We start from the raw sequence: 26,302 nt of genomic DNA, 5'->3' as shown, positions 1-26,302 counted from the left end.
TAATAAAGACCCCAGAAGTGGTTGTTGCATCTGCAAACAGCATTGATTTCTGCCGTGGACTGGAACTGCAAATAACAACTGGAAAGCCCTCTGCCAACGTGCCTCTGCGCCCTACACTGCTGTGAAATTGCTTGGACATTTTCACGATGCAAAAGAGCAGGACATGGCGTGCACATAAGCAGCGTCAGGGGGAGCTGGCTTTGGGGAATCTGCATGGCAGAGATCTCGTCCTTAGCCTTTGCCTTGACCTCTGCTGAGCCCTGGACTGAGCTTAAGGTCAGGTGCGTGAAATCCACCTTCTCGTTACTGATCTTTATTAATTCAACTGCAAAGTGGAATTGAGCTGTTTTGGGCTTCTGTGAGATGCTGGAAATACAGAGTCAGAGAGGGAGGGAGAAAAAGAAAGCCAAGACCTGCCAGCGTGGGCATTCCCAAAGCACATTGTTTGCTTTTCAGATATATATACGCAAACGAGTATATTTGCGTGTGTTTCCATATGCCATCATTGCTCTATTGAGATGTCATTGACACGCCATCAAATTTACTTGTTTTCAGCATACAGATCAACGTTCTTCATAAACTTACAGATTTTACATCATGACAACCCAGTTTTAAAATATCTTTTCATGCACTTGTCAGCCATTTGTATATCTTTTTTGGGATCCTTCCCCAAAGTCCGCCCTGGGAGGGAGTTCACACTAACCAGATGGAGAGCCCTCTGCTTCTCTGTCGAGCCAGCACCCCCAGTCCTCACACGCTGGGGGCACAGCAGACACAGGGTGAATGACATCACACAGGTGTGGGAAGATCCCCCAATCACCCTTCCCTCCCCTCCAGGCTCCTGCTCCCCAGGCAGCGGGAGGTGAAAGTGCTTGGGTCTTGCTGAAATCGCCTTCCTGCGTCCCTCTCCCTGGTTACTCTTCTCCCCTGACCCCATACCCGATCTTCCCTGATATGTGGGAATCACCCATGACCCCTCCTTCCTTTATCGGTTTGTCCTTCATCCCCTGCATGGACACACAGGCTGCTTCTCACTTTTCACCACCCCTGAATAACACAACTGTGAAAGCTCTTGGCCAGGTCACCTTGAAGCATGCGTGTCCTTCCAGCAGGGTCAAGGGTCACATGCAGTTTCAGCTTCATTAACATCACTGGCCCCACCACTGGTGATGACCTGGCTGTGTCCTCCTGGGCAGCAAATGTCGCTCACCACAGCTGCTCCTGCCCTGTTCCCCCTCTGGCTTGGAGGGACTGGCCATTCGGTGCTGATCCCCTATCTTCTGCTGGCGGTGAGCTCATCAGATGCCATGTCCCAACTGCTGGGTGCTCAGTGGCCCCAGGACCTGCTGGCTTTCTGGAAGAACAAAACACTTCTTACAATTGGACTGTCTATCTTGTCCTCCCCCTCTCCACCCAGACCCAGACCGCCACGCCACTCATCACTGGTGCGCTGGGACCTATTTAACGATCTCTTCTAGTGGGGTAAACGCAGCCAGTTCTGCCCTGACACATGCTTGAAAATGACCACGTTCTTCACACCAACCACAGGGCTCATGGGAAAAAGGAGGGAGGACAGCACCCTCAAAAACCGTTACCAGCGACGCATTGAGAAAAGATAGGGACTTGCTGACAGCACCGTTGCCCACACACTAAATGGCTACGAAATGACATGCATTAGGGCGCATACGGCACTTGACCTTGGAAAAGATCTGAGGTTTGCGTGTGCATGTGATGTGGGAAGGCTGCAGACTGTGGGTCGCTGTGCTAGAAAGAGGTTTTCTGAAATGAAACTGGGGCTGGGCAGGGTGGCTCCTAACAGCTCAGGCAGTTAGATGTGGAGGGTCTGTGTCTGTGTGTGTGTGTGTGTGTGTGTGTGTGTGTGTGTGGTTTGTATATTCCTATGTGGCTGTGGCCAGCGTGGTGCTATTTCCTGAATTCACTCCAGGTTTCTCACAGACCAAATCCTGCATTAGCAAGACCACATTCCATCAAATTATGTTCAAATCTTTCCCTTATGCATCCATTGTGTTGGAACAAATTTTTGTTTTCAAAACAAGCTTTAGGGCAGAATTGGCTGTACTCCCCCCACGGCCAGCTTCAAGCTGCCAGGAGGAAGTCACTACGTGGGAAGAGACACATCATGAGAGTCTTTTCACCAACAGATTCAAAGGTCAAGGATACTCCCAAGAGCGCAGAGAATAGGATGATGTAGTGAAATAATGAAGAACTGATCACTTTTGCACACATCGCTTTTATTTTTAATATGGATTTTTAATAGAAAGTTGGTATAACTTAATTTTTAGTAGTTGTTGTTGTTCAGTCTCTCTGTTGTGTCCACCTCTTTGCAAACCCAGGGACTGTAGCACGCGTGGGTCTGTTACCCAGCGGCTCACACAAGTGCTGGAAATGTGTCAGTGTGGGACTCTTCGCAGTGTCCCACTGCAGCTCACGGGGACGGGGAGGCTGTCACATGTGTGTACTGATGCCCACTCCCAACCAGGGGCCCAGCATCTGGCAGCGAATGGTGCTCAGGGCCCAGAGGAGTCAGACAGGAAAGCGGGTTCACTGGGATAATAAGATCATGGCTTCTGTACTGGGCACCACAGAGCGATGTTGAGGGCTGGATGTTGAGGCACAGTGGTCTGCTGTTCGCTTCCTATTCACCCCATTAGTGAAGGGAGGATTGCTGTTGTTGTTCAGTCGCTAAGTCGTGTCCAGCTCTTTGTGACCCCATGGACTGCAGCATGCCAGGCGTCCCCGTCCTTCACTATCCCCCAGAGTTTGCTCAAATTCATATCCATTGAGTCAATGATGCTATCTAACCATCTCATCCTCTACTGCCCTCTTCTCCTTTTGCCTTCAATCTTTCCCAGCATCAGGGTCTTTTCCAATAAGTTGGTTCTTCTCACCAGGTGGCCAAAGTAGTGGGGCTTCAGCTTTGGCATCAGTCCTTCCAATGAATATTCAGGGGTGATTTCCTTTAAGATTGACTGGTTTGATGGCCTTGCTGTCCAAGGGGCTCTCAAGAGTCTTCTCCAGCACCACAATTCGAAAGCATCAATCCTTTGGCGCTCAGCCTTCTCTCTATGTTCCAACTCTCACAACTGTACATGACTACTGGAAAAACCACAGCTTTGACTGTATGGACCTTTGTCGCAAAGTGATGTCTCTGCCGACAGAGGATGCCTCACGCTAAATAGTGCAAGACAGCCAAACACGAAACACCCAACACTGAACAGGTGAGACGGAGAGCAGTCTGTTAGTTATGTATATTCACAGCTCTGGTTGGGGTGGGGGCAAGACACAGCTGGTCATGCAGGACCCACACTTGGGAGCTGAGTGGACCGCCAGAGGCTGTGGGAGGCAGGCTTTGTAGTAACCAGAGGGCAGGGTGCCCCTGCTTTCCGCAGGAGGGCATAATCAGCTTATCTTAATAAGAAGAAAGTGAGGGGATTCCCTGGCGGTCCAGTGGTTAGGACTCTGCACTTTGACTGCTGTGGGCATATTCCCTGATCGGGAAACTAAGATCCTAAAAGTCAGGTGGTGTGGCCAAAAAAAAAAAAAAGAGAAAAAACCAAGAAAGAGAGATCTGCTAGCTAAGATTGGGTGGGGGGCAGCTGGTTTGGCTACCAGGGAAAGCAGCCAGGTGGGGTATAGCCTCTCTTGCCAAGTGGAGGCCAGATACAGCAAGAGCAGTGAACTCAGCTAGGCTTTTGGGGACCTGCATAGGCAGTACCTGAAATCTGAGGCCTTATGGGACAGGCAGTCTGGGAAGGAGGGACGGTAGAGGTACCCCTGAAGGTGGAAGGAGGAAAGGCAGCTATGGGAGGAAGAACACCCCAGGAAGAAGGGGCAGCTGGCACCTAGGCTGGGTGGGGTGGTGGTGGTAGTGAGTTTGGGGTCCATGGAACCCCGGAGGCGTGTGTGAACAGAGCCCAGTGGAGGAGCGAGCAAATGGAGGGGCAGGAGGCTGGCCTCGAGACTGGGGAGTGGAGCCTGGTTTATGGAGGAGAAAGGGAAGGCGTGGGCTTTCCCAGATGGCGCAGTGCTAGAGAATCCGCCTGCAATGCAGGAGTCACAGGAGACTCTGGTTCAATCTCTGGGTCAGGAAGATCCCCCGGAGGAGGGCATGACTACCCTGCTCCAGTATTCTTGCCTGGGAAATCCCAGGGACAGAAGAGCCTTGCAGGCTACAGTCCATAGGGTCGCAAAGAGTTGGACAGGACTGAAGTGACTTAGCACGCACGCAAGGGGAGGTGTGGAGGGGTGGGCAGATGTGAATTAAAAGGATTTCACTAGACAGCCCTGCTTGGTGCCAGCGTGGCTGGGACAGGAGGCGGGCAACTCCTCCTGGTCTCTCAGCACTGCTGCTGCCCTTGTTGCCCTCCGGTCCACTGTGGCCCCTGCACACCCCCTTCCACCGTCCGCGGCAGCAGGTCCTACCTCTCCTGAAGCCCCCACTGCCTGCCCCCGTGGTGCTCACCGGGTGACCAGGGCTTGTGGAATGGACTGGTGGGAGAGACTGCCTGGAGGACCCACTATGCCTGGGGGGCAGGGAGGGTGCAAGGGAAGCTTCTGGAAGCAGCAGGAGTCAGGCAGGCAAAAGCAGAGACAGAGGGAAAGAGTTTAATAAAGGCAAGCAGTGGAGGTCAGCACAGGGTGGCACAGGGCATCTAGGAACTAGGGTGAGGTGGGAGCCATCAGGGCACCCCCCGGTTTGGACTTCTTGGCCTCGATAAGCCTCGAGAGCCAGGAGGATTTGGGGCAGGAGGGGCACGTGGTCAGTTCTAGAGTACTAGAAGTACGGTCCTGACGGTCCTGATGGCCGCAGGAGTCCCTCTTAGAGAGACCGCCTGGAAAGCTGGGTATGGTATGAAAGGGAAGTGCCCCAGGCAGAGGGAACTGCAACAGTGAGGGCAACCTGGGAGAGCAGGAGGGGGCACCCTGCTCTCAGAGAGGGAGGGGGTCCCCCTCACCCCTGCTGCTTGCCAGAGGGGAAAGTGAGGCCCAGAGAGGCAGGGGCCTGGCCTAGGGCATCTGTGGATGGAGGAGGTGGGGAAAGGACCAACAGTCTGATGTCTGGAGGCAGCTGCGGGTCTGGAAGTTTCGTCCCTTGGCCCGCCTCAGTTTCCCCAAAGAGCTCAGCCCCTCCTGTGTGCGCACTGAACAGGTTGCCCGGTCAAGGCAGGGGCAGGTGGGGGGCCCTGCAGGGTGTGGGGTGCAAGCGGCGCGGAGACAAGGCGGCCCCCTGGTGGGGCAGGGCGGGGCTGGTCCCTGGGGTGGGGGGATGCGGGACGGCAGTAGAAAGGGAGAGATCCAGGGAGGGGCGCGTCCGGAGAGAGAACGGGGCTGAGTTGGGGGGTGCGAAGAGGAGGGCAGGGCAGGTCCGATGAAGGGGACAGATTGGGCCAGGTCTTGGGGTGCATCCGGGCAGAGGGCGGGGCGGTCCCAGGAGAGACTGGGGGAGAGTCGGTGGGTGGGCGGATGGGTCCGGAGAGGGGGCGGGGCCGGAGACCGGGAGGGGGTGAGCGGGGCGGGTCCGGGCAGGGGCGGGCCTGGGGACGAGGCGGGTCCGGGGAGGGGGCTGGTCGCCGGCTGCCCCAGCCTGGCCGGGCGCTGAGTGGGGGCGCATGGCGCCAGGCGCACGGCGCGGGGGCTGCGAACAAAGGGCCCCCGGCGGCGAAGCGGGGACGGCCGCGCTCGGACCCCGGCCCTGGCCTGGCCCCGGCCAGGCCCCCTCCCCCGGCGCGGCGCCCCCGCGGAGCGGGAAAATGTGGGGCGCCCAGCTCGGGCCGCTGCTCCGGTTCTTGCTGCTGCTGCTGTCGCCGCGGGACGGCGTGCGCGCTGAGCAGCCCCAGGCCCCGTGAGTAGCCCCGGGGCGAGAGAAGGCTGGCTGCCTTCTCGGGGTGGGGGACGCGGGGTCTGGCTCAGAGAGGTTCAGCGACCTGTCCAAGGCCACACAGCCTCCGACCTGGGCGGGACCTGAGTCTTGACCTTCCCCTAGCCCCAAGAGTAGGACTGGAAAAGGGGCAGCCTGAGACTTCAGAAGCGCCCCCCGGAAGGTACTGGGACCCCCCCAGAGCTAAGGCGGGGAGGCCACCCCTATCTCACCTCGCCCCCTTGGTGTGACCAGGGCTGGCTTCTTGGGTGGCGATTTCAAGTTATCCGTGGCTTGAAGGTAAGAGGTGCGTGTCTTGGCTGAGAAATGGAAGGAGAGACCTACCGTTCTTTTTCCTTGGGAGGGCGTGGCGCTGGGGGAGGAAGTGTTTGTTTTGCTTCCACATTTTTCTTGAAGTTTACTTACAGAGCTTCTGGTGAGCTGACACAGTGAGGAGGGGAATTCACTAGCTGCTAAGGAGAATTGCCCATGAGTTGGCTTCACAGGGAATAGTCCCAGACCTGCCAAGTTTGGGTGAGCCCTGCGGGGGGTTGTGGGCTCAGGGAGCCTGCCTCCAGCTGCCCGGGCTCAGTCTTTAGTCCAGTCCTGCCTTTATGAGCCTTGTTCAAACAGCCCTTGTATAGGAGTTCCCAGAAAACAGGTCAACAGTGAGCCGAGGAGGGCGGGGCACCTCCAGCGCTCCTCCTCTGATTCAAGGCTTTGAAAAGTAAGACACCAAACTGCAATTCGAGCCTTGGGATTACCTCCCTTGGGCCCCGTGAAATTGGAACCCAGCAAACTTTTGACCTGATGCTTTCAAAGCTTGCTCCCTTAGGATAGCCGTTTCCAGCTGAGGGGTGATTTTTGTCTCCCTGGGGTCATTCAGCAATGTCCAGGGGTATTTTGGGTTGTCACAAAAAGAGGGAGGGCTTCCCTAGTACCTGCCTGAGTCCGTAAAGAATCAGCCTGAAACGCAGGAGTGTGCGTGCGTGCTAAGTCGCTTCAGTCGTATTTGACTCTTGGCGACCCCATGGACTGCTGCCTACCAGCCTCCTCTGTCCATGGGGATTGTCCAGGTGAGAATACTGGAGTGGGTTGCCATGCCCTCCTCCAGGGAATCTTCCCAGTCCAGACATGGAATCTGCGTCTCTTATGTCTCCTGCATTAGGCAAGCAGGTTCTTTACTGCTAGCGCCACCTGGGAGACCCAGGTTCAGTCCCTGGGTGAGGAAGATCCCCTGGAGAAGGAAATGGCTACCCACTCCAGTATTCTTGCCTGGGAAATCACATGGACAGGGGAGCCTGGCGGGCCACAGTCCATGGGGTTGCAAGAGTTGGATGCGACTTAGTGACTAAACCACCACCACCACCATCTAGAGGGAGGTATGCTTTTGGACTTTACTGGGTTGAAGGCAGGGATGTTACCATGCACAGGACAGCCCTCCACCGCAAAGCATGACCCTGCCCTCCATGAGAGACCCCGCCTTCTAAGGACCAAGTCCAGAGTCCCCGAGTTGCAGAGCTTTAAACCACCTGGTCCCATCACTTCATGGGAAATAGATGGGGAAACAGTGGAAACAGTGGCAGACTTATTTTTGGGGGCTCCAAAATCACTGCAGATGGTGACTGCAGCCATGAAATTAAAAGACACTTACTCCTTGGAAGGAAAGTTATTACCAACCTAGACAGCATATTAAAAAGCAGAGATAATACTTTGCCAATAAAGGTCCATCTAGTCAAGGCTATGGTTTTTCCAGTGGTCATGTATGGATGTGAGAGTTGGACTGTGAAGAAAGCTGTGTGCCAAAGAATTGATGCTTTTGAACTGTGGTGTTGGAGAAGACTCTTGAGAGTCCCTTGGACTGCAAGGAGATCCAACCAGTCCATTCTAAAGGTGATCAGTCCTGGGTGTTCTTTGGAAGGACTGATGCTAAAGCTGAAACTCCAGTACTTGGGCCACCTCATGCGAAGAGTTGACTCGTTGGAAAAGACTCTGATGCTAGGAGGGATTGGGGGCAGGAGGAGAAGGGGATGACAGAGGATGAGATGGCTGGATGGCATCACTGACTCGATGGACATGAGTTTGAGTGAACTCTGGGAGTTGGTGATGGACAGGGAGGCCTGGTGTGCTGCGATTCATGGGGTCGCAAAGTCAGACTCAACTGAGCGACTGAACTGAACTGAACTGAAATCTTTCTCAGGAATGTTCGCCTCTGACTAAAGTTTCCCTGGGGGGGAAGGGGGCGGGTCTTACCTACTGTGAGAGGAATGGAACCTCGTGGGAGACATGCAATGACCAACCTGGGGTTCCAGATTAATTCTGGATATAAGCCAGAGCTGTGACCCACCAGCCTGAAGGATCCCATTTTAGGAACAGCCTCAGCTACCTGCTTCTCTGATCCATGTGATTTTTGTGAGGAATGCCTGGTGCCAGAGAAGGTGATGGCACCCCACTCCAGTACTCTTGCCTGGAAAATCCCATGGATGGAGGAGCCTGGTGGGCTGCAGTCCATGGGGTCGCTAAGAGTTGGACATGACTAAGCGACTTCCCTTTCACGCATTGGAGAAGGAAATGGCAACCCACTCCAGTGTTCTTGCCTGGAGAATCCCAGGGACGGGGGAGCCTGGTGGGCTGCGGTCTATGAGGTTGCACAGAGTCGGACACAACTGAAGCGACTTAGCAGCAGCAGCAGCAGCACTGTCTGGTGCCAGAAAGCTCTGTGGGTTTGCATACTGTTGTAAGACCCGTACTGTCTACACTTTGCCAAATACCACCTTTCTCAGGATGGGACCTTCCAAGAGCAACGGATGAGAAGCCAAGATCAGCCCAGCTGTCAGGGCATATCAGGGAGATAGGGATCGACTGGCAAACACTTCATCAGTTGCAACTCCTGAGGTGCAGGGAAAGTTAATCTAGTTCCATCAGGTTCTTTGCACCTTTGGGTGAAGATGCTAACTCAGATCTGGATAAGGGCTTTAGAAGTGTGCAAGGAGGGACTTCCCTGGTGGTCCAGTGGCTACGAGTCCATGCTCCCAATTCAGGGGGCCTGGGTTTGATCCCTGGTCGTGGAACTAGATCCTGAGTGCCACAATTAAGACCCAGCGCAGCCAAATAAATAGATAATAAACATTCAAAAAAAGAAGTCGCAAGGAAAATGAACAGGCAAATTGCTCAAGTGCTCTTCCACACTCAGCAGGTGCTGTGTGAGAGGGCCTGGGAGTCATCTGGGAGCTGGACATGCTCTTTCCTGAAGGTGGCCGTATCCCCAGATGGCAGTGGGACAGGACACACAGGTGACGGTCCGCACTGGAGTTAGATAGTCCGCAGCACGTCCCTGGGGTGACTGTGTGCTCCAGACCGTACACAACTGTACCATACTCAGGATCGTAACTCAGGACCATCGCGTGCCCTTGTGCACTGCTGAGGCCAGACCCTGTACAAGGGACTCCAGGGTCACTGCACCCGCTGGTCAGTGCTGGAACCAGATGCTGCCCATCACATATGAAGCCAGGGTCTTCCCAGGCTCTCTTGAGACAGCTCCTGTCCATCCCAGTATCGCTGCACGCTCTGTGCGGTGCTGGAGTCAGATAGGACATATGGGAAGTGGGGTCAGTACACATGACCGTCGGTGCTGGATCTGAACGAAACATCCATGAAACCCAGGGGCACTGCATGCTCCAGCTGGCGCAGTTCCATCCACAGGATCAGGGCATACTCTGTCCACGGCTGCGGCCAAACACTGCACACAGGAGCCCAGCCATTGCAGGTACTTCTTGGTGCTGAGGTCAGACAGATCATGGGACACCAGAGTTATCACTATGTCCATCCACGCTGGGCAGTGCACCCACGAAACTAGGGTCTTTGCACACACTTTTCGGTGCTGGAGTCCTATAGTACATGGTGTGTCTCCACAGACCTCATAGTGTGTGGTATGTGAAAGTCATGTCCAACTCTTTGCGACCCTATGGCCTGTGGCCCGCCAGGCTCCTCTGTTCATGGAATTCTTCAGACAAGAATACTGGAGCAGGTTGCCATGCCCGCCTCCAGGGGATCTTCCCCACCCAGGGATCGAACCCAGGTCTCTTGCATTGCAGACAGATTCCTTACTGTCTGAGCTACCAGGGAAGCCCGTATGGTATGTGGTAAGAGTCTAAATGCCTCTTTCTGTGTGTGGACCTGAGGTTTTTTCCCAAAAAGGATTTTGAGAAATAAAAAATCTCTCCTGATCTCAATGTTTGGCCCACTGTTTTTCCCTTTTTCCTGTTTCCTTCTGGTACCTGTGGGGTTTTTTATTTTTGCTTTTTAATTTATATTGGAGTCTAGCTGCTTACCAGCAGGCAGGAGCTTCATTGCAACACGCAGGTTTTTCTAGTTGTGGCAAATGGCAGGTTTCTCTAGTTAGTTGCCCTAGGACATGTGGGATCTTAGTTCCCCAGCCAGGGATCGAACCCACGTTCCCTGCATTGGAAGGCAGATTGTTAATCACTGGATCAGCAGGTGAGTCCCTGCTGTCTGTAGTTCTGCACTGTTGGGATCGTGCTGCCAGGCTCTCAGCATTTGCCATTGCATCATGAGCGGGTCATGTGGTTTTGGATGAGCCTTTGTGATTTTCCAGTGAATGCTGCAAAGTAACAGGAGGTGGGGAGGACCTGGGCCTCCAGGTCAGGTGCGGCTGTGCGATCTGGTGCGTGTTCCTTCTCCTTCTGCAACGTTGGCTTTCCCGTCTGGAAAACAGGATAAGGACGCCTTTCTTCCAGAAAAGTCCTCGGTCAAACTGAGGACTTTTCAGAAAGGGAGAACTGTTTTGATTTCACTGTTCACAGTGCTTTTCCTGTTTCATGCCATTTAGTTTGTGTTCAGGGTCTTATTCTTATACTAGTTCAATACTAATTTTGTGTTGCAAGTGGCTCCTTGCTTCTTTCCACTGCGTTCTAGAGCTGCCTGGTTTTGTATCCTAATCTCTCACTGACTCAGGCACGTGATTTGGCTTCTCTGGGGCTTAATTTCTGACTCTGTAAATGGGAGATGTTACCACTTCTCATGGGGGAAGGGTCTCATGACCCTGTGGGATCCTGCCAGTTACTGAGCCTCCGGGCGAGAGTATTTTAGTTTGTGGGTGCGGCATGCATAAAGGTCCTGTGGCAGAAGAAGCTGAGAAAAACAGTCCAGAGGCTAAGATGTCAAGATCAAAGAGGGAGTATGGTGCTAGGTAGATCCAGAGAAACTGGATTCTTACCTACTAGGGGAGACTTCAGAGGTGAACAAGCCTTAAGGAGTTCACAGGTTGGTAGGGGACACAGACCCATAAAGTGACGGTGCCATCAGGGTGTGGTCAGGCTTAGGAGGGAGCCCACCCAGGTTGCACCCTAATTCAGCCAGGTGACCCTGAGGCTAGGAATGGGTCAGAAGCCTTTGGCCTTCACTGACGTTCTCCTCTTCTGCAGGGGCTATTTGATCGCCGCACCCTCCGTCTTCCGCTCCGGAGTGGAGGAAGCCATCAGTGTGACCATCTTTAACTCCCCCAGGGAAGTCATGGTCCAGGCTCAGCTGGTGGCCCTGGGCAAGGCGGTGGCGCAGAGCCAGGGAGCCATCCAGGGTAGGTCCCTGGGGTGCCTGACCAGGCCTTCTTCTCCCTCTGCAGAGTGGTCTTAAGGGATCAGGCGGTGTCGGCTTCTTCCCACTCTGCCCCTGGGACACTGTCAGGGGAAGGAGGGCAGGTTTTCTTCTCCCCACTTTACAGATGGAGAGAGAGTAAGGCTCAGGAGGGGCAGTCCCCTGTCCAGTCTGGAAAATCAGGGTGCTTGTTCCTCAGCAGCTCAGGTTCAGTGGGTGCCCATCTGGGTAGAGTTGGGCACCCTTTCAAGTCAGCTTTGGCTGGAGGTGGAGTGGGGGCCCAGAGGGAACCTGTGACCTTTTCAGACCTTTTTTTGAGCTTCTAGCACCCCTGAGGTGTTGGATTCAGACCTGGGCTCACAGCCAGCCTGCCCTGAGTTGAGTTTAGGCCCCTTAGTCAGTTGCTCCTCCACTTTCCTCCATAAACTGCAGATAACAGCGGGTGCTGGCCTCCTGGACAGAGGTGTGGAGAGCAGGTTCCAGCCTCAGGGCCTGAAGTCTAGCTGAGCAGGTAACTCATTCGTCATACAGAATGAGGTACGGCCACAGGAGATACCGAGAGAGGATGTCAGGTCTCCAAGGCCAATAAGGCAGCTCCTGTCCCCCAGGGGAGCGGGGAAGAAGTGCAGGCTGTCCTGACTCCAGGGGCCAATCCTGAAACCCAAATCAGGCTGGCTTCAGCAACAGAGTGTTAGTCGCTCAGTTGTGTCTGGCTTTTTGCAACCCCACGGACTGTAGCCCACCGGGCTCTTCTGTGTATGGAAGTCTCCAGTCAAGAATACTGGAGTGGGTTGCCATTCCCTTTTCCAGGGGATCTTCCTGACCCAGGGATCCAACCTGGGTCTCCTGCATTGCAGACAGATTCTTTACCGTGGTAGCAACCAGAGGAGTCTGGTGGGCTACAGTCTTTGGGATTGCAAAGAGTTGGACAGAACTGAGTGACTAACACTTTATCAGCACAGAGAGTTTATGGGCTCTTCGTAACTGGAAAAGTCCTCTGGCATCAGTGGTCCAGCCTCCCAGCTCCACTTGTGTATGTACCTGTGTCTCCCCAAAGCTCTGGGGGACTAGCAGTTCCAGAATCTCTGGGAAAGTTCCGGGATCCCCTCTGATTGGCCCAGGTTGGGTCATGTGCTCAATCCTGAACCAATCCCTGTGACCAGAGGGAAGGTCTATGCTGATTGGCCCATTTTGGGTCATGTGCTCAACTCAGACCCAATCCCTGTGACCAAGTGGACCATGCTGATTGGCCCATTTTAGGCCATATGCTCAACCCTAAACAAATCGCTATGACTAAGAGGAAATCTTGTGTAGATTTGCATAGAGCTTCAGGAGAGATGAGCAGTGCCCCACTAGGAGCTGGGCAGTTGGCTCCTCCAAGAAAGCAGAGAATGGACACTGGAAGGCAAAACCAGTAGATTCCGGCTAGTCCTGGGGGCCAAAGAGCCCAGACAAGTGTCAGACAACAAATGAGTCATTTGGGTAGAAGAGAGAAGTTGATGGGAGACTAGTTAGATGCATTGGAGTAAGGTCCACTGGGGACCTCAGACTCCTCTCTCTCCACCCTTCTCCTTGGTCCTCTCCCATGGAGTTTTCTCTTTGCTCCCTTCACAGTTTACCTTGGGCAAGGGCTGGGGTGAAGTGAATAAAGTATGCAGGCTGGCCAACCTCACCCTGAATAGCTCGGCTTTGTCCATCTCCTCTGGTCTTCGGTAGTCGCCAGCTTGGAGGAAACCTCTCATTTCTGCCAATCCCAACCCAGCCCAGGCCAGACCAGCATGACCCAGGGTGTGTGTTTGTCCACAGAAAATCCCTCTGGGTTGAGAAAACCCTTGTTTGTAAGGCTGCGTCTCAAGGAGGCAGAAAAACACAGCTCCTGATGTAACTGTTTTCATTTTATTTTCATATTTTAGATAAAGGAACCATCAAACTCAAGGTAAGCCTGTGAATTTTTAAAATCAGAAGCCCTACTTTGGGAATAAAGAATTGAATTGGAATGGAACAAGAGAAGTTGCATGTGTTGCGAGAAAAATCATTAATGGTGATGTTAAAAATAAATAACAAAGGGAAAGAAAGAGTAGAAAAGGAGAAAACCCACCCATAATCTCATGCCTCCTACTTTTCACTTTTTTATGTTTCCCATAAATCTTTGTCCACATAAAGACATTTTCTTTCATAGTTGCGATTAAAGGGTCTGTTGTGGTCTTTCCTGGTATTTTCTCTCAACATGTTGCATAAACATACTTCCATGTTTCCACATCTCTATAATTATAATTTGCCTCCTATTGTAAATAGCATCCCACTGCATCTCTTTTATATACTAATTTACTAACACCCCCCGCCCTCACATACACTTGCTTAGATTTTTTTCTTGTTTTCAGGATTTTGATAATGTAATCCAAAAGTTGAGAGCATATTTGTGCATGAAGCTATATTAACCTTCTGGATGCCTGCCTTAGGCTGAACACCCCGAAAGAAGAACTATCAGATCAGGATCCAAGGCTCTTTCTGGGTCCTGTTTTGTCTTAGAAGACTCAGCAGTGCCTGTGCATGGCATCACCGGCTATGCATTAGAGATCAGATTTCCTGCAGCCTTGTTGACACTGAATGTTATTATTTTAAAATTATTTGACATATCAAACTGCATGTAGGTCATTCTCTGACATGGACTTTTTAACTCGAGTCCTTGGATTTCAAGGCAATCGTAAGCCTTGAAATTGTCGGCATTTTCTGGGTTAGCTCATCCTTAACGCTTACCAGATGCTCCAAGGAGTCCCTGAAAGGATGGGCTAAATAGAGACTTGTTCTAAATTATAATGTCCCCTCCCCTGTGCCCTTCCCCAGTTATTATAACTAAGTCCTAGGCGATTCCTCTTCCAAGGTATGGGATGTGTCATTAGTGTCTCATTGCCATGGGGCAGTGGTCTTCCTGCCGTTTTGTCAATGTCAGAATAGAATTCTTTAGAGAAAGAGTTCCCTCCAGGTGGCGGGGGTGATGCTTGTGATATCGCAAGACAATTTTGGTTTTCACAACTTGGGGAGCAGGAATGGGGTTGCTACTGGCTTCTAATGGGTAGAGACCAGGGATGCTGCTCCACATTCTAAAATGCACAGGACGGCCCCTCCACTGAGAATGAACCAGCCAGATGTCAGCATTTGGAAAACTCAGGATAAATAGGCTAGAGCCGCCCTTGCTGGCTTCCTGTGAGCAGATCTGCTTCTTTTGAATCAGCAAGTGGGGCTGTCATATCCACTGATAGACGGACTACTTAGGAAAAAAAGGAAGCCTTATATATTTTATTTAGAGAAGTACTTTTAATAAAGCATGTGCGCCTGCTAAGTTGCTTCAGTTGTGTCCAACTCTTTGTGATGCTATGGACCGTATCCCACCAGGCTCCTCCGTCCATGATGAGTCTCCAGGCAAGAATACTGGAGTGGGTTGCCATGCCCTCCTCCAGGGGATCTTCCCAACCCAGGGACTGAACCCAAGTCTGTCACAACTGCTGCATTTGCAGGCCGATTCTTTGCCACTAGCGCCACCTGGGAAGCCCCTTAGTAAAGCATACTACTCAGAAAAAAAGAAAGCAAGCAAGGCTCTCCTGACGGGTTAAGATTATGTGCTGTCCCTGACTGCCCAACGGCACTTAAGAAGGCACTCTTCACAGGCTAGATCCTGGATGGAGGCCAGAGATGCTGCTCAACACCTTAGAGAGACAGGATGCTCCCATTCCCACCCCTGCAGAGGATGACTCAGTCCTAAACATCAGTAGTTCTGAGGTTGAGAAAGTCTGCTCTGTGGAAACACCGTCTGGGCATCAGACATGAGAGAAGCTACTCTTGTGGGTGTTGGACCCGCCCCCTCCGCCCACTCCCCCACCCACTCCCCAGCCCTGCCTGCCTTGGGGACCTGAGTGCTTCCAGGGGCACATTTGTGTTACCACTGGCTACCAAGGGCAGGCCCTGCCCAGTCTGTGTCTCGTCTTCTCACCTATGCAGTGAGGATGACGATAAGAGGTCTTTAATGGGATTTTCAGGCAAACATGCCTAAAACCTCATGATGTTTTATTCCAGTTTTTCAGACTTACCCATGCATCTGTGTAACCAAGACCCATTAAATCCCAAGCACGAAGTTGGACACATTCGTTGCTGTCAGCCTCCAGCCTCATTGGTGGTGGGTAAAGGGGTAGGTCAGACAGTAAGCCCCCAATTACATAAGTGTGATCACTTCAGAGACTAGCAAGCATCCTATTTTATTTTAAAACATTTCAGGGAAAGAAGATGCTGAGGAGTCGGGATAGAATCTAGAATCACATTTTGTATGGCAGGAGGGCCCCTCTGAGCTGAAACTGGCAGGAAGCGACATGCAGGGGAGGGCATTCTAGGTGGAGGGAACAGCCAGTGCAAAGGTCCTGGGACAGGAAGGAAGCAAAGTAAAGCAGCCAGTGGCCTGGAGTGGAGCCAGCTAGGAGCCCCAATAAACAGTGGGAGTTAGATCCCCAGCCTGTAGAATCGGCCATGACCCGAATTCCTCTGCATTGGGTGGTTTCCATTTCAGAGAGGAACCCTGGTGCCTGTCACCAGCATCCATGGTGCCTGTTGTGTATCGTGTTATAGTCGTGATCACCCATCTGCACTACGATGTGCTGGAAACTCAGAGGGTCCAGTGAGTCTGGTGGCTTCTCTCCCAGGATGAGTTTTGCATGCCCACGGAGTCCAGGAGCCTGGGACCCACACCCAGGGCCCCAGCGGCCTCCCTGGCCTGGAGGGGTGGGGTGCTGGGCGTTAATCTGGGTAGTGGACAGGCCTGCGGTAGAACTGTCTCCTCCACACAGCCCTCCTCAGGCTGCAGGTAGCCAGTCTCAGGGAGCCTCGTGCTTTAGCCAGACCCCAGGCCCCCCACCTTCACCCTCAGCTGGAGGCGCAGCACCAGCTTTGTCTGGCCATCTCCCCTGCTTGGATCTCAGCCCCAAGTCCTTGGCTGTCACTGATGCTGAAGGAGTGAATGTGAATGATGGAGGTCAGGGGTGGGGAAGGGGATCAACTCAGTTTAGAACATTCTAGAAAGACCTCTGGTGGTTGGCAGGTAGTGAAAGTGTTAGTCGCTCAGTTGTGTCTGACTCTGTGACCCCATGGACTATAGCCAACCAGCCTCCTCTGTCCATGGAATTCTCCAGGCAAGAATACTGGAGTGGGTTGCCATTCCCTTCTCCAGGGGATCTTCCTGACCCAGAGACTGAACCTGGGTCTCCTGCATTGCAGACAGATTCTTTATTGTCTGAGCCACCAGGGAAGCCTGCTGCTTAAAGCTGAGATTTTAATTGGAAACGGTGGCTCTGTGGCTTACGAGACCTGGGGCAGGTTCACTGCATGTCCCCAAGGGTCACATTTGATCCTGTCTGTTCTCAGGGGCAGCTTCTTGGTCCCTGCACCTCCAAACCACCTGATGGCACACAGCCCCCCGACGTCCCCCACCAGCTCCCTCCTACCTGTCCATGCCCACTCCCCTGGGTGGCCTGAGAATTTTCCCTCGTTGCATGAAGGTCTTTGGCCGATGCTGAGAGGTTTCCAGAAACAGAAGCAGGTAAGGATTTTGGGGTCAGAGCAAGAGGATTATCCTCAGGTTGGTCCTGAAGATCAACTGCAGTTAGGAGGGACCCCACAGTCCTAAGGTGCGCCCTCCTGAGGGTGGCAGGTGGGCAGGCAGGGAGGGTCTCTCAGATGATGTTCACAGAAGACAAGAGGGGCAGCCTGAGAAAGGCGCTGGAGGAACACAGAAGGCCCTGCCACAACCCGCCCTCATCCACCAGGTGGGCACACTGGCATGAGGATGGTCCGATAATTCAGCAGTCCACTTAGGGGGTTCCCAGTGATGGTGACAAGGGCCTTTTCACCCTTTGAGGGACTACACAGGGGGCTGCTGACAACCGCAAGAGGAACACCCGTGTTCGGATGGTCTCAGGGACTGGTGGTTCATGTGGCTCACAGTGAGGACTGCTGGCCGCTGGCTGCCCACCTGGCGGGCGCCCAGGGGTTCATAGCATCGCATACACGGTGCTTGGCCACACCCGGGGAGCCATGACTTCCGTTCGTTTTAACCACAAAAGGGGCTTCTATAGGTTACGAGTCACATGCATGGCTGTTCCGCTCATTACTTAAAAAAAAAAGGCCGTATAAAGGGTGGCTTCCATCCCTAGAACACTGGAAATTTTGCCCAAGAAAAATGTGAACTCCTGGGCAAATCCTTAAGACTGCAGTGGAGCTCTGTTATCGTTGTTGTTTTATCTGTCCAGGGGGCAAAAAAGAATTTTTTAAACCACTTTAACTGTTTATTATTTTTAAAAAGGTTTTTTTTTTTGGCCATGCTGTGAGACTTGTTGGATCTTAGTTTCTTGACCAGAGATTGAACCCGGGCCTTTGGCAGTGACAGCACCAAGTTCTAACCACTGGACCATCAAGGAATCCCCCTCTACTTTAACCATCTTAAAGTGGACAGTTCAGTGGCATTTAGCACATCACACTGTTGTGCCATCCCCACCCCTATCTAGTTCCAGAGTAGGGAACTATTTTGTCACCCTAAAAGGAAACCCCATCCCTATTAGGTATCACCACTTCCCAGCTCCCTCCCGCCCCTGGTACCCACTGATCTGCTTTCTGTCTCTATGGATTAGCCTGTCCTGGACATTTCATATAAATGGGATTGGATAAATGTGTGTGCAGTGCTTACAGTGAGACAAAGCAGAGGCACATATTATTTATACATATGACATATAAAAAATATGTGCGTGTACCACGTGTTTATATATATGAAGCTTCCCAGGTGGCTCAGCGGTAAAGAATCTGCCTGCCAATGCAGGTGACATGGCTTCAATCCCTAGGTCGGGAAGATCCCCTGGAGAAGGAAGTGGCAACCCATTTCCAGAAGTCTGGCAGGTTATAGTCCATGGGGTTGCAAAGAGTCAGTATTTGTGTATATGAAGGGGCTGGGGTCTCCATCGCCACCTCTTCCCAACTCACCAGCAAGGACCGTATTTGGGTAAGATGTTCTACATTAGCCCTTACAGTAACTCCAAGGCTAATTCTACAGGGCTAAGAATATTTTTGCAAGCTTGCAGTGCAAGGAGAGAAGGTCTGTCATGTCAAGGTAGACCAGCATTTCTCATTTGATTTCTCAGTCTTGGTACTGCTGACATTTGGGGTCCGATCATTCCTTGCTGTGGGGCCGTCCTCTGCATCTCAGGGTCTTGAACAGCATCCCTGACCTTCATCCCCCAAGACTCCAGTAGCACCCGCTCCCTGCAACTATGACACCTAAAAATGTCTCCAGAAACTGCCAAGTGTTTCCTGGGGGGAACAGTCACCCCGGGTGTGCTCCCCTGACTTAGACCTCCATGCTGCTTTCTCAATACCTGGATCCCTTCCAGGGCGACACTCCCTGCCCAAAGCTCCATGCTCTGCCTGCAGGTGCCCACGGGCCTCCGGGGCCAGGCTCTCCTGAAGGTGTGGGGCCGTGACTGGCGGGTGGAGGAGGGTCCCCTCTTCCACAACCAAACTTCAGTGACCGTGGACAGCCGGGGAGCCTCCGTATTCATTCAGACTGACAAGCCGGTGTACAGACCCAAGCACCGAGGTGGGCGGCCAGCGCGGGCTGCGGGGGGAGGGATGGCCATGGATGGGAGCTGCCACACCCCTCTCTCCTTTCTTCCAGTGCTCATCAGCATCTTCACCGTCACCCCAGACCTGAGGCCCACCAGTGAAAAGGTGAGATTGGCTTCTAAAACCGTGTGCCTGGGACTCACCCACCGGGGTCCGGCCTGGCCAGGGCCATCATCCACAACTTGCCTTTCCTCCTGCCTCTTCCAATTTCTACCTGCATTCTTGGTTTCTTCCCGGGGCTCCACATCTGCTGGGGGAGCCAGGAGGGAGGTCTGTGTGACAGAGAGAGGCCAGGGCATTAGTGGAAGTGCTTCTTCCAGAGGTCCCCACGGTGGCCAGTGGCCCTCCATACGGGCAGCTGCCTGTGTTCTTCTGGAGGTTGGTTGAGGGCCTAAAATGGGTGAAGTCCAAGAAGGATAAATCACAGGACGTTGAATTCAAAGTACAAAGTTTCTTGGTGCCCCTGGATGCAATATGGACAACCCCGAGCTGGTGGGGCTGTATCTACGTGCACAGGGTCAGCCACGCATGGGACCCGGCAGAGCGTGACGTTGGGTTCAGGAGGCACAGGTGTGCAAGCAATTGTCCTTCCCTGGAGCTGGTGTGGAGTGTTCAGTTTGGCACTGATGGGCACCAGCTGGAAGCCAGGCTCCAGGCTGGTGCTGGAGGTTCAGAGAGAAAAGCGTGCATCCCAGGCCTGAAAGGAACCTGGCATCCCTAGAAACAACCCAGTTGCCACCTGCGAGGGCTGCTTGGAGGGGTTGTCCTTCTTGGGGTGCGAGGGAGGGCAGGGCTGTGATCGGGAGCAAAGATCACAGAGACCACTAAATGGGGCTCAGCCACCCTCATTGCCGTTGGCAACTGCGTGAGCTTGCTGGGCGACTTACAGGGCAGAAATGCATTCTTTCCCAGTTCTGGAGCCTAGAAGTCTAAGATCAGGGTGTGAGTAGAATTGATTCCTTCCAAGTACCATGTGATATAAGAACTGGACATAAAGAAGGCTGAGCGCAGAAGAACTGACGTTTTCCAATTGTGGTGCTGGAGAAGACTCTTGAGAGTTCCTTGGACTGCATGGAGATCAAACCAGTCAATCCTAAAGGAAATCAACCCTGAATATTCATTGGAAGGACTGATGCGGAAGCTAAAGCTCCAATACTTTGGTCTCCTGACATGAAGAGCCAGCTCATTGCAAAAGACCCTGATGCTGGGAAAGATTGAAGGCAAGAGAAGAGGGCAGCAGAGGATGAGATGGTTAGATAGCATCATTGACTCAGTGGACATGAATTTGAGCAAACTCTGGGAGATAGTGAAAGACAGGGAAGCCTGGCATGCTGCAGTTCGTGGGGCCGCAGAGAGACACGACTGAGTGCCTGAACAACAACAGCAAGGACCATGAGTGAAGAACCTGTTCCAGGCCTCCCTCCTAGGCTGGTAACTGCACATCTCTCTTCATCTTTATTTTGTCTTCCCTTCACTCCCATCTGTTTCCAAATTTTCCTTTCTTATGACACAAGTCCTATTGGACTGGGACTGATGCTTTGTCATTGTTTAGTCACTCAGTTGTGTCCTACCCTTTGTAACCCCATGGACTGTAGCCTGACAGGCTCTTCTGTCTGTGGGATTTTCCAGGCAAGAATCCTGGAGTGGGTTGCTATTTCCTTCCCCATCCAGGGGTTGAACCTACGTCTCCTGCATTGGCATGTGGATTCTTTACCACTGAGCCACCAGGAGAGCCCAGGACCTGTGCTAGGGACCTTGAAATCACCACCATCTCCAAATATAGACACGTTCTGAGAATTGAGGCTGAGGACATCACATATGAATTAGGGGAGAAGGGGGCACCATTCAACCCATTACAGCACCTGAGCCTGTCCCAAGGGATGAACACTCCGCGTGTACAGAGGGCTTCGGTCTTTCAGGAGCGTTTGCTTACGGCCTCTGTCTGTCTCATTTGCAGCTGGAAGCTTACATCCTGGTGAGTGTCCTGCCCCTCTGCAGCTCTGGCTTGGGGACAGCCTGCTGTCTGCAAGACCTGGTCTGTCTTTGTGCACTACTCCCCCTCTGGGTTGATCCCTGCCTGCCCCAGTGCCTCACACGCTGAGACCAGGTCCAGCCCTGTCCCTGACTCAACCTGGGATAAGCTGAGTACATGTCTGCCCATCTCTTTGTCGATTTTCAAGCACCTCCCTAAATGGGGAGTCAGGATGACCTCTTCTGGCCTCTTGTCTTCAGACATGTCCCTTCTATGCCCCGAGCTTCCGTTTGCTCATCACAAATAGCTAATCTTGGGGCCTGTCTTGACACGTGTCCTGTCCTAGAGAGGGGGCTTGGAAGGTCCTCGTGCGTGCCAGGCACACTAGGGCTGTCCTGAGCTTATCGTGTGTGTCATCTTGCAGGACCCCCGAGGCTCTCGGATGATGGAATGGAGACACTTGGAGCCCCTGTGCTGTGGTGAGTCTCTCTTCTCATTCCTTCTGTGGTTTGGGGGCTGCACCTTTGGGTGGCAGATGTGATAAAGCTTCCAGGAAAATAGGATGTGCTCTGCCTCGACACCTGCCACTCCTTTCCTGGAGCATGGGACCCTCTGCCCACCTTTCTGTCTCTGGGATCCCAACTGAGGCTCCTCCCATAAATTGAGACCTTTCTGGAATATCAGGGCCTTGTTTGTTAGCATCCCTAACTTCTTCCCACTACAGATCTTCCTCATCTTCACCCTCCACCCAACACAAGACGTTTCTTTTCCAGCTAGGAGTCAGAAGGCTTTGCTTTGGCTGAGGAACTGGCTTTTTTTTTTTTTTTCTTTCTCTATGACAGTGATCTCCTGGAGAAGGAAATGGCAACCCACTCCAGTATTCTTGCGGGGAAATCCCATGGTCAGAGGAGCCTGGCGGGCTACAGTTCATGGGGTCGTAAAAGAGTCAGACACGACTGAGCAACTCAGTAGGCACGCATGCCTGTGACCGTGTAACTGACATCTCCTTTTGTGCTTTGGCCCTAACGGAAGTGGAGTCCCATGAGAGGAGAGCTGTAGCAGGGATTTGGGGAGACTGTGAACAGTTTTGCACCTCGACCTGGGAGATGCATAAGCACGGCAGAGCCCTGAGTCCTCTGTGAGTCAAACGCAGAGAACGGGCCTCCAGCCAACATGGTGGGTCCTGGTGGTTGGTGCAGCATCACACACACCTCCAGGTCCCCTGGGCTGGCCTTGACCCCTCTCCATGTCCCTCTTCTTGATTCTGAGATGCCTGGGGAGGGCTGCTGAGTAGGGACAGGGCTTGTGCGACTCTCTGTCCCCGAGGGAATGACTCAGGTGGAGCAGAGTGGAGCAGCTGGGTGGCCTGTTTCCCTGGTTCATTTGGCTCATGGCCTGCACTTGGCTTCTTGGAGAAGGCAATGGCACCCTACTCCAGTTCTCTTGCCTGGAAAATCCCATGGACAGAGGAGCCTGGTAGGCTGCAGTCCATGGGATCGCTAGGAGTCAGACATGACTGAGCAACTTCACTTTCACTTTTCACTTTCATGCATTGGAGAAGGAAATGGCAACCCACTCCAGTGTTCTTGCCTGGAGAATCCCAGGGATGGGGGAGCCTGGTAGGCTGCCGTCTCTGGGGTCGCACAGAGTTGGACACGACTGAAGCGACTTAGCAGCAGCAGCAGCTGCACTTGGCTTTGGCCTCAGGGCTCCCCCAGGAACCCTAAGTGTGCCCTCTCCCTGCTTCCCCAACTTAGTCTATGGAGGAGGTGCTGGCTTTGCACAAACCCTTGCCAGCCTCGGGGTGGCCTTGAGCTTCCTTGAGGGGCTGTGCAGGGAGGGAGAGAGGCCAGGTCCCCAGGGCACCTCACCACCAGATGCTGGGCTCTCTGCCCACACAATTGCCCCAGGATGAGGGGGAGTCTCTCTTCACACAGGCATCACCAACATGACCTTCCCCTTGTCTGACCAGCCGGTACTCGGAGAATGGTTTGTTTTTGTCGAAATGCAAGGCCACGTGTTCAACAGGTCCTTTGAAGTTCAGAAGTATGGTAAGTTGGAGAATCTTAGGCTCTTAAGATTTTAGACCTGGGGGAACCACAGTCCCAGTGAAGACACAGATAATAAGGAAGAAGATGGCAGGAGCCTCATTTACTAGGGGCTCAGTCGGGCCAGGCATGAAGTGGAAGGCTGGGTCTTTGTCTTGTCTTTTTTTAATCTATTATTTATTTATCTGTGGCTGTGCTGGGTCTTCGTTGCTACATGCGGGCTCTTCTCTGGTTGAGATGAGCAGGGGCTACTCTCTAGTTGCGGTGCATGGGCTTCTCATTGTGGTGGCTCCGCTTGTTGCCGAACAGGGGCTCTAGGGCACATGGGCTTCAGGAGCTGCAGTACGTGGGCTCAGCAGTTGTGGCTCCCAGGAGCTAGAGCACAGGCTCAGTAGTTGTAGCACGTGAGCTTAGTCGCTCCGCAGCATGTGGGATCCTTCCGCATCAGAGATCGAACCTGTGTCTCCTGCATTGTCAGGCAGATTCTTTACCACTGAGCCACCAGGAAAGCCCCTCTCATGTCCTCCTTATGATTTTTTTTGGCCATGCCACATGGCATGTGGGATCTTTGTTCACCAACCAGGGATTGAAACCTCACCTCCAGCCTTTGAAGCACAGTCTTAACCACTGGACCACCAGAGAAGTCCCTGTCATGACCTTTCAAAATAAATCATGGTAAAATATATGACCTCGTATAAGTAGAATCATAATATTTGTCCTTTTGTGAATGACTTATTTCATGGAGCATAATGCCTCAAGGTTCGTCCATGTTGCAGCATGTGTCAGAATGGCCTTCTTTTTTAAAGTCTGTCATTTCCTTCTCTTCTTTCATCCTCATCCTGAACCTATGAGGTATCTCCATTTTACAGATGGAGTAACTGAGGCTGGGAGAGTCATTAAGGAAACTGCTCAAGGAACAAGAGCTGGGGAGTCTACCTGGGCCAGAGTCCCATACTGTGGCTTCTGTGCTAAAGTTCTCCCTTATGGGGGCAAGGGTTTCTCTTCCTTTCATGAAGAAGGTCTTGAAAGGAAAAGCCATAGAGGAAAGGGTTATAAGTTCCAAGCAACAGAAGCCTGGTACAGACTCAGTGAGGAAAAGAAAAGGGATTTACAGGCTCATGTAACAAGCTCTAAGGACCAGAGTCTTCATGTTTCCTCTGTTCTGCTCCCTGGTGTCCATGTCTCTGTGGGCTGTGCAAGGTGATGAGATGGGTGGGTGTGCCCAGGGCAGCAAGGAAGGGACTGTCCCCAGCCACAAGCACCCTTAGAATGCCCATAACTGCTCCAGAAGCCTGGCTACTTCTGCACCCCTGGGATGGGCTGCGATTGGCTACACTCCATGCAGATGGCCTAAAAGTGATGAGATATGGTCCCCTGAGAAAAACAGCGTGTTGGTCCCTCAAAGATGGAAAATAGGTGTGGCCCACAGAATCCCCAGAGAGCTGCCTGTGCATGTCAGCAGTGAGGCCCTGGAGTTCAGTTTGCTGCGCTCACCTCCAGCACCCTTCTGGAGCCACCCCGGTGGTGGAAGGCACCCTGCCTCCTTCCTCTCTGCTCTCTCCCTTCAGTGCTGCCGAAGTTTGAGCTCCTTATTGACCCACCCGCTTATATCCGGGACCTGGACACATGTGAAACCGGCACTGTGCAAGCCAGGTGAGAAAGAGGCGGCCACTATATTCGAGCCTTTCCAACCGTGGGCCCGCCCCGCCCAGGACACCCCCGCCCCGCCTCCCAGGCATGCTTCTCCCCTAGGACTCACCCCTCCTCCCGGGCACATCCTCTCCTCCTTGGACTTGCACCTCCCCTAGAAGAGTCCCCTCCGCAGGGCAGCCCAGCCCCCAGGACACGCCCCGCCCCTAGGACACGCCCCTCCGTAGGGCACACCCCTTCAGCAATGCCGCATTCCCCCGCAGACGGCGTCCATGTCCCGTGGGCTGACCCCAGAGGGATATTCTTGAGCACTTGTTGTTCAGTCGCTCAGTTGTGTCCGACTCTTTGCGACCCTAATGACCAGGCTGTTGACAGAGCTCGACGTGAGGGTCAACCAGAGGATGTCAAGAGGCGCTATTCCTTTCTGGCCCCTGGGAGGGCTCTACGAGGCCGTGTTCCCGCCCCAGCTCTGCCAACTGCCGGAGGTTGTGGCTGAGACGTCTCCCTTGCGCTTCTTCCCCGAAAAAAATACAAGGGCGCGCTGGATACACGCCCATTTTATAGTCCAGAAAATACTGTAAAAATTCTGGGCGTTTTTTATTGTTTTTTCTTTTTCAATTTTGCTCCTGTCTTGCTCCTGTGTCCCAGTAAGCAGTTGTCTCCACTGCATCAGGCATGACATACGTACATTTAAGTATTTCACCTACATTCTTGAGAAGATGGTTTATTCTCATTCTCCGTGAGGAAACCGAAGCTCAAAGAAATCAGATCCCTGGTTCAAAGTTGAACTCCTTGGGCACTTAAGCCTAGCCAGGCCTTCCTGTTGCTTACCGTTGCTCGATACTCCGTTCTGCCTTACTCCAGTGCCCCACCTCAACAGTTGTCTCACATACTCCGCTTCTTTGGGTCCAGAGTTCCTCTCTGACCCTTGGTCTCTTTTTCTGTCCAACATGAAGCTTGGTGTAGAGGATCTCAGGGCCTTTCTGAGACTGACCCCTCCCCACTATCCTCTGGGCCCCTGCTTGTGAAACTTACTACTCTTTGTCCTTTCGTTCCAGGTATACCTTTGGGAAACCTGTCTCGGGAACTTTAACCGTCAACATGACTGTGAATGGTGTGGGGTACTACAGCCAGGAGGTGGGGCGCCCCATCCTTAGGACCACCAAGGTGAGGAGCAGGAACCTGGAGCTGTCACCCAGTAGGTCCCTTCCCACAGCGCCTGCTCTTGGCTTCGGCTCTGTGATCACCCATTTTATTTTAGTTTCCAGAACAGTTTGTATGGTGGGAATTTTCCTGATGATAAAATTCTTACAGGCTGAACATAGAGGCTAGAACATATAAAAAAGAAATAATAAAGTTGACTTGTCCTCTGATAGACAGACATAGCCAGTATTGCTATTTTGATATCTTTCTTCTTAGGATGTTATTGTAGGTAAAGGAAACGTTTTATTGAGACATAATTCACATAACATGCAATTCAGGTATGGA

The 26,302-nt window shown here is 52.8% G+C and overlaps 1 protein-coding gene and 1 long non-coding RNA gene across 5 annotated transcripts in view; one reads left to right on the top strand and one right to left on the bottom strand.

Annotated features, from left to right (window-relative positions):
• Positions 1-519: 519 nt before the first annotated feature.
• LOC113896098 lies at positions 520-6,731 on the bottom strand. Its single transcript, XR_003511995.1, has 2 exons — positions 6,112-6,731; positions 520-1,354 (listed from the first exon to the last, which is right to left on the bottom strand). It is a non-coding gene; the product is annotated as an uncharacterized LOC113896098 (long non-coding RNA).
• Positions 5,619-26,302, top strand: part of CPAMD8 (C3 and PZP like, alpha-2-macroglobulin domain containing 8) — a 99,464-nt gene continuing 78,780 nt past the window's right edge. For 3 of the 4 annotated variants that reach the window (XM_027548138.1, XM_027548136.1, XM_027548135.1), the window contains exons 1-10: positions 5,620-5,863; positions 11,323-11,474; positions 13,405-13,427; positions 18,953-19,118; positions 19,197-19,249; positions 21,102-21,119; positions 21,541-21,595; positions 23,054-23,167; positions 24,733-24,817; positions 25,873-25,981. In XM_027548138.1, the coding sequence (XP_027403939.1) occupies positions 5,631-5,863; positions 11,323-11,474; positions 13,405-13,427; positions 18,953-19,118; positions 19,197-19,249; positions 21,102-21,119; positions 21,541-21,595; positions 23,054-23,167; positions 24,733-24,817; positions 25,873-25,981 (1,008 nt within the window). In that variant the 5' untranslated portion in view covers positions 5,620-5,630. Of the gene's footprint in view, positions 5,864-11,322; positions 11,475-13,404; positions 13,428-18,952; positions 19,119-19,196; positions 19,250-21,101; positions 21,120-21,540; positions 21,596-23,053; positions 23,168-24,732; positions 24,818-25,872; positions 25,982-26,302 lie in introns of all 4 variants that reach the window. The other variant, XM_027548137.1, reaches the window with a different exon arrangement.

This window comes from Bos indicus x Bos taurus, chromosome 7 (assembly GCF_003369695.1).
Source record: "Bos indicus x Bos taurus breed Angus x Brahman F1 hybrid chromosome 7, Bos_hybrid_MaternalHap_v2.0, whole genome shotgun sequence".
Lineage (NCBI taxonomy): Eukaryota > Metazoa > Chordata > Mammalia > Artiodactyla > Bovidae > Bos > Bos indicus x Bos taurus.
Note: the sequence above shows the minus strand (reverse complement) of the source record. Positions and strands in the feature narration are given on the sequence as shown.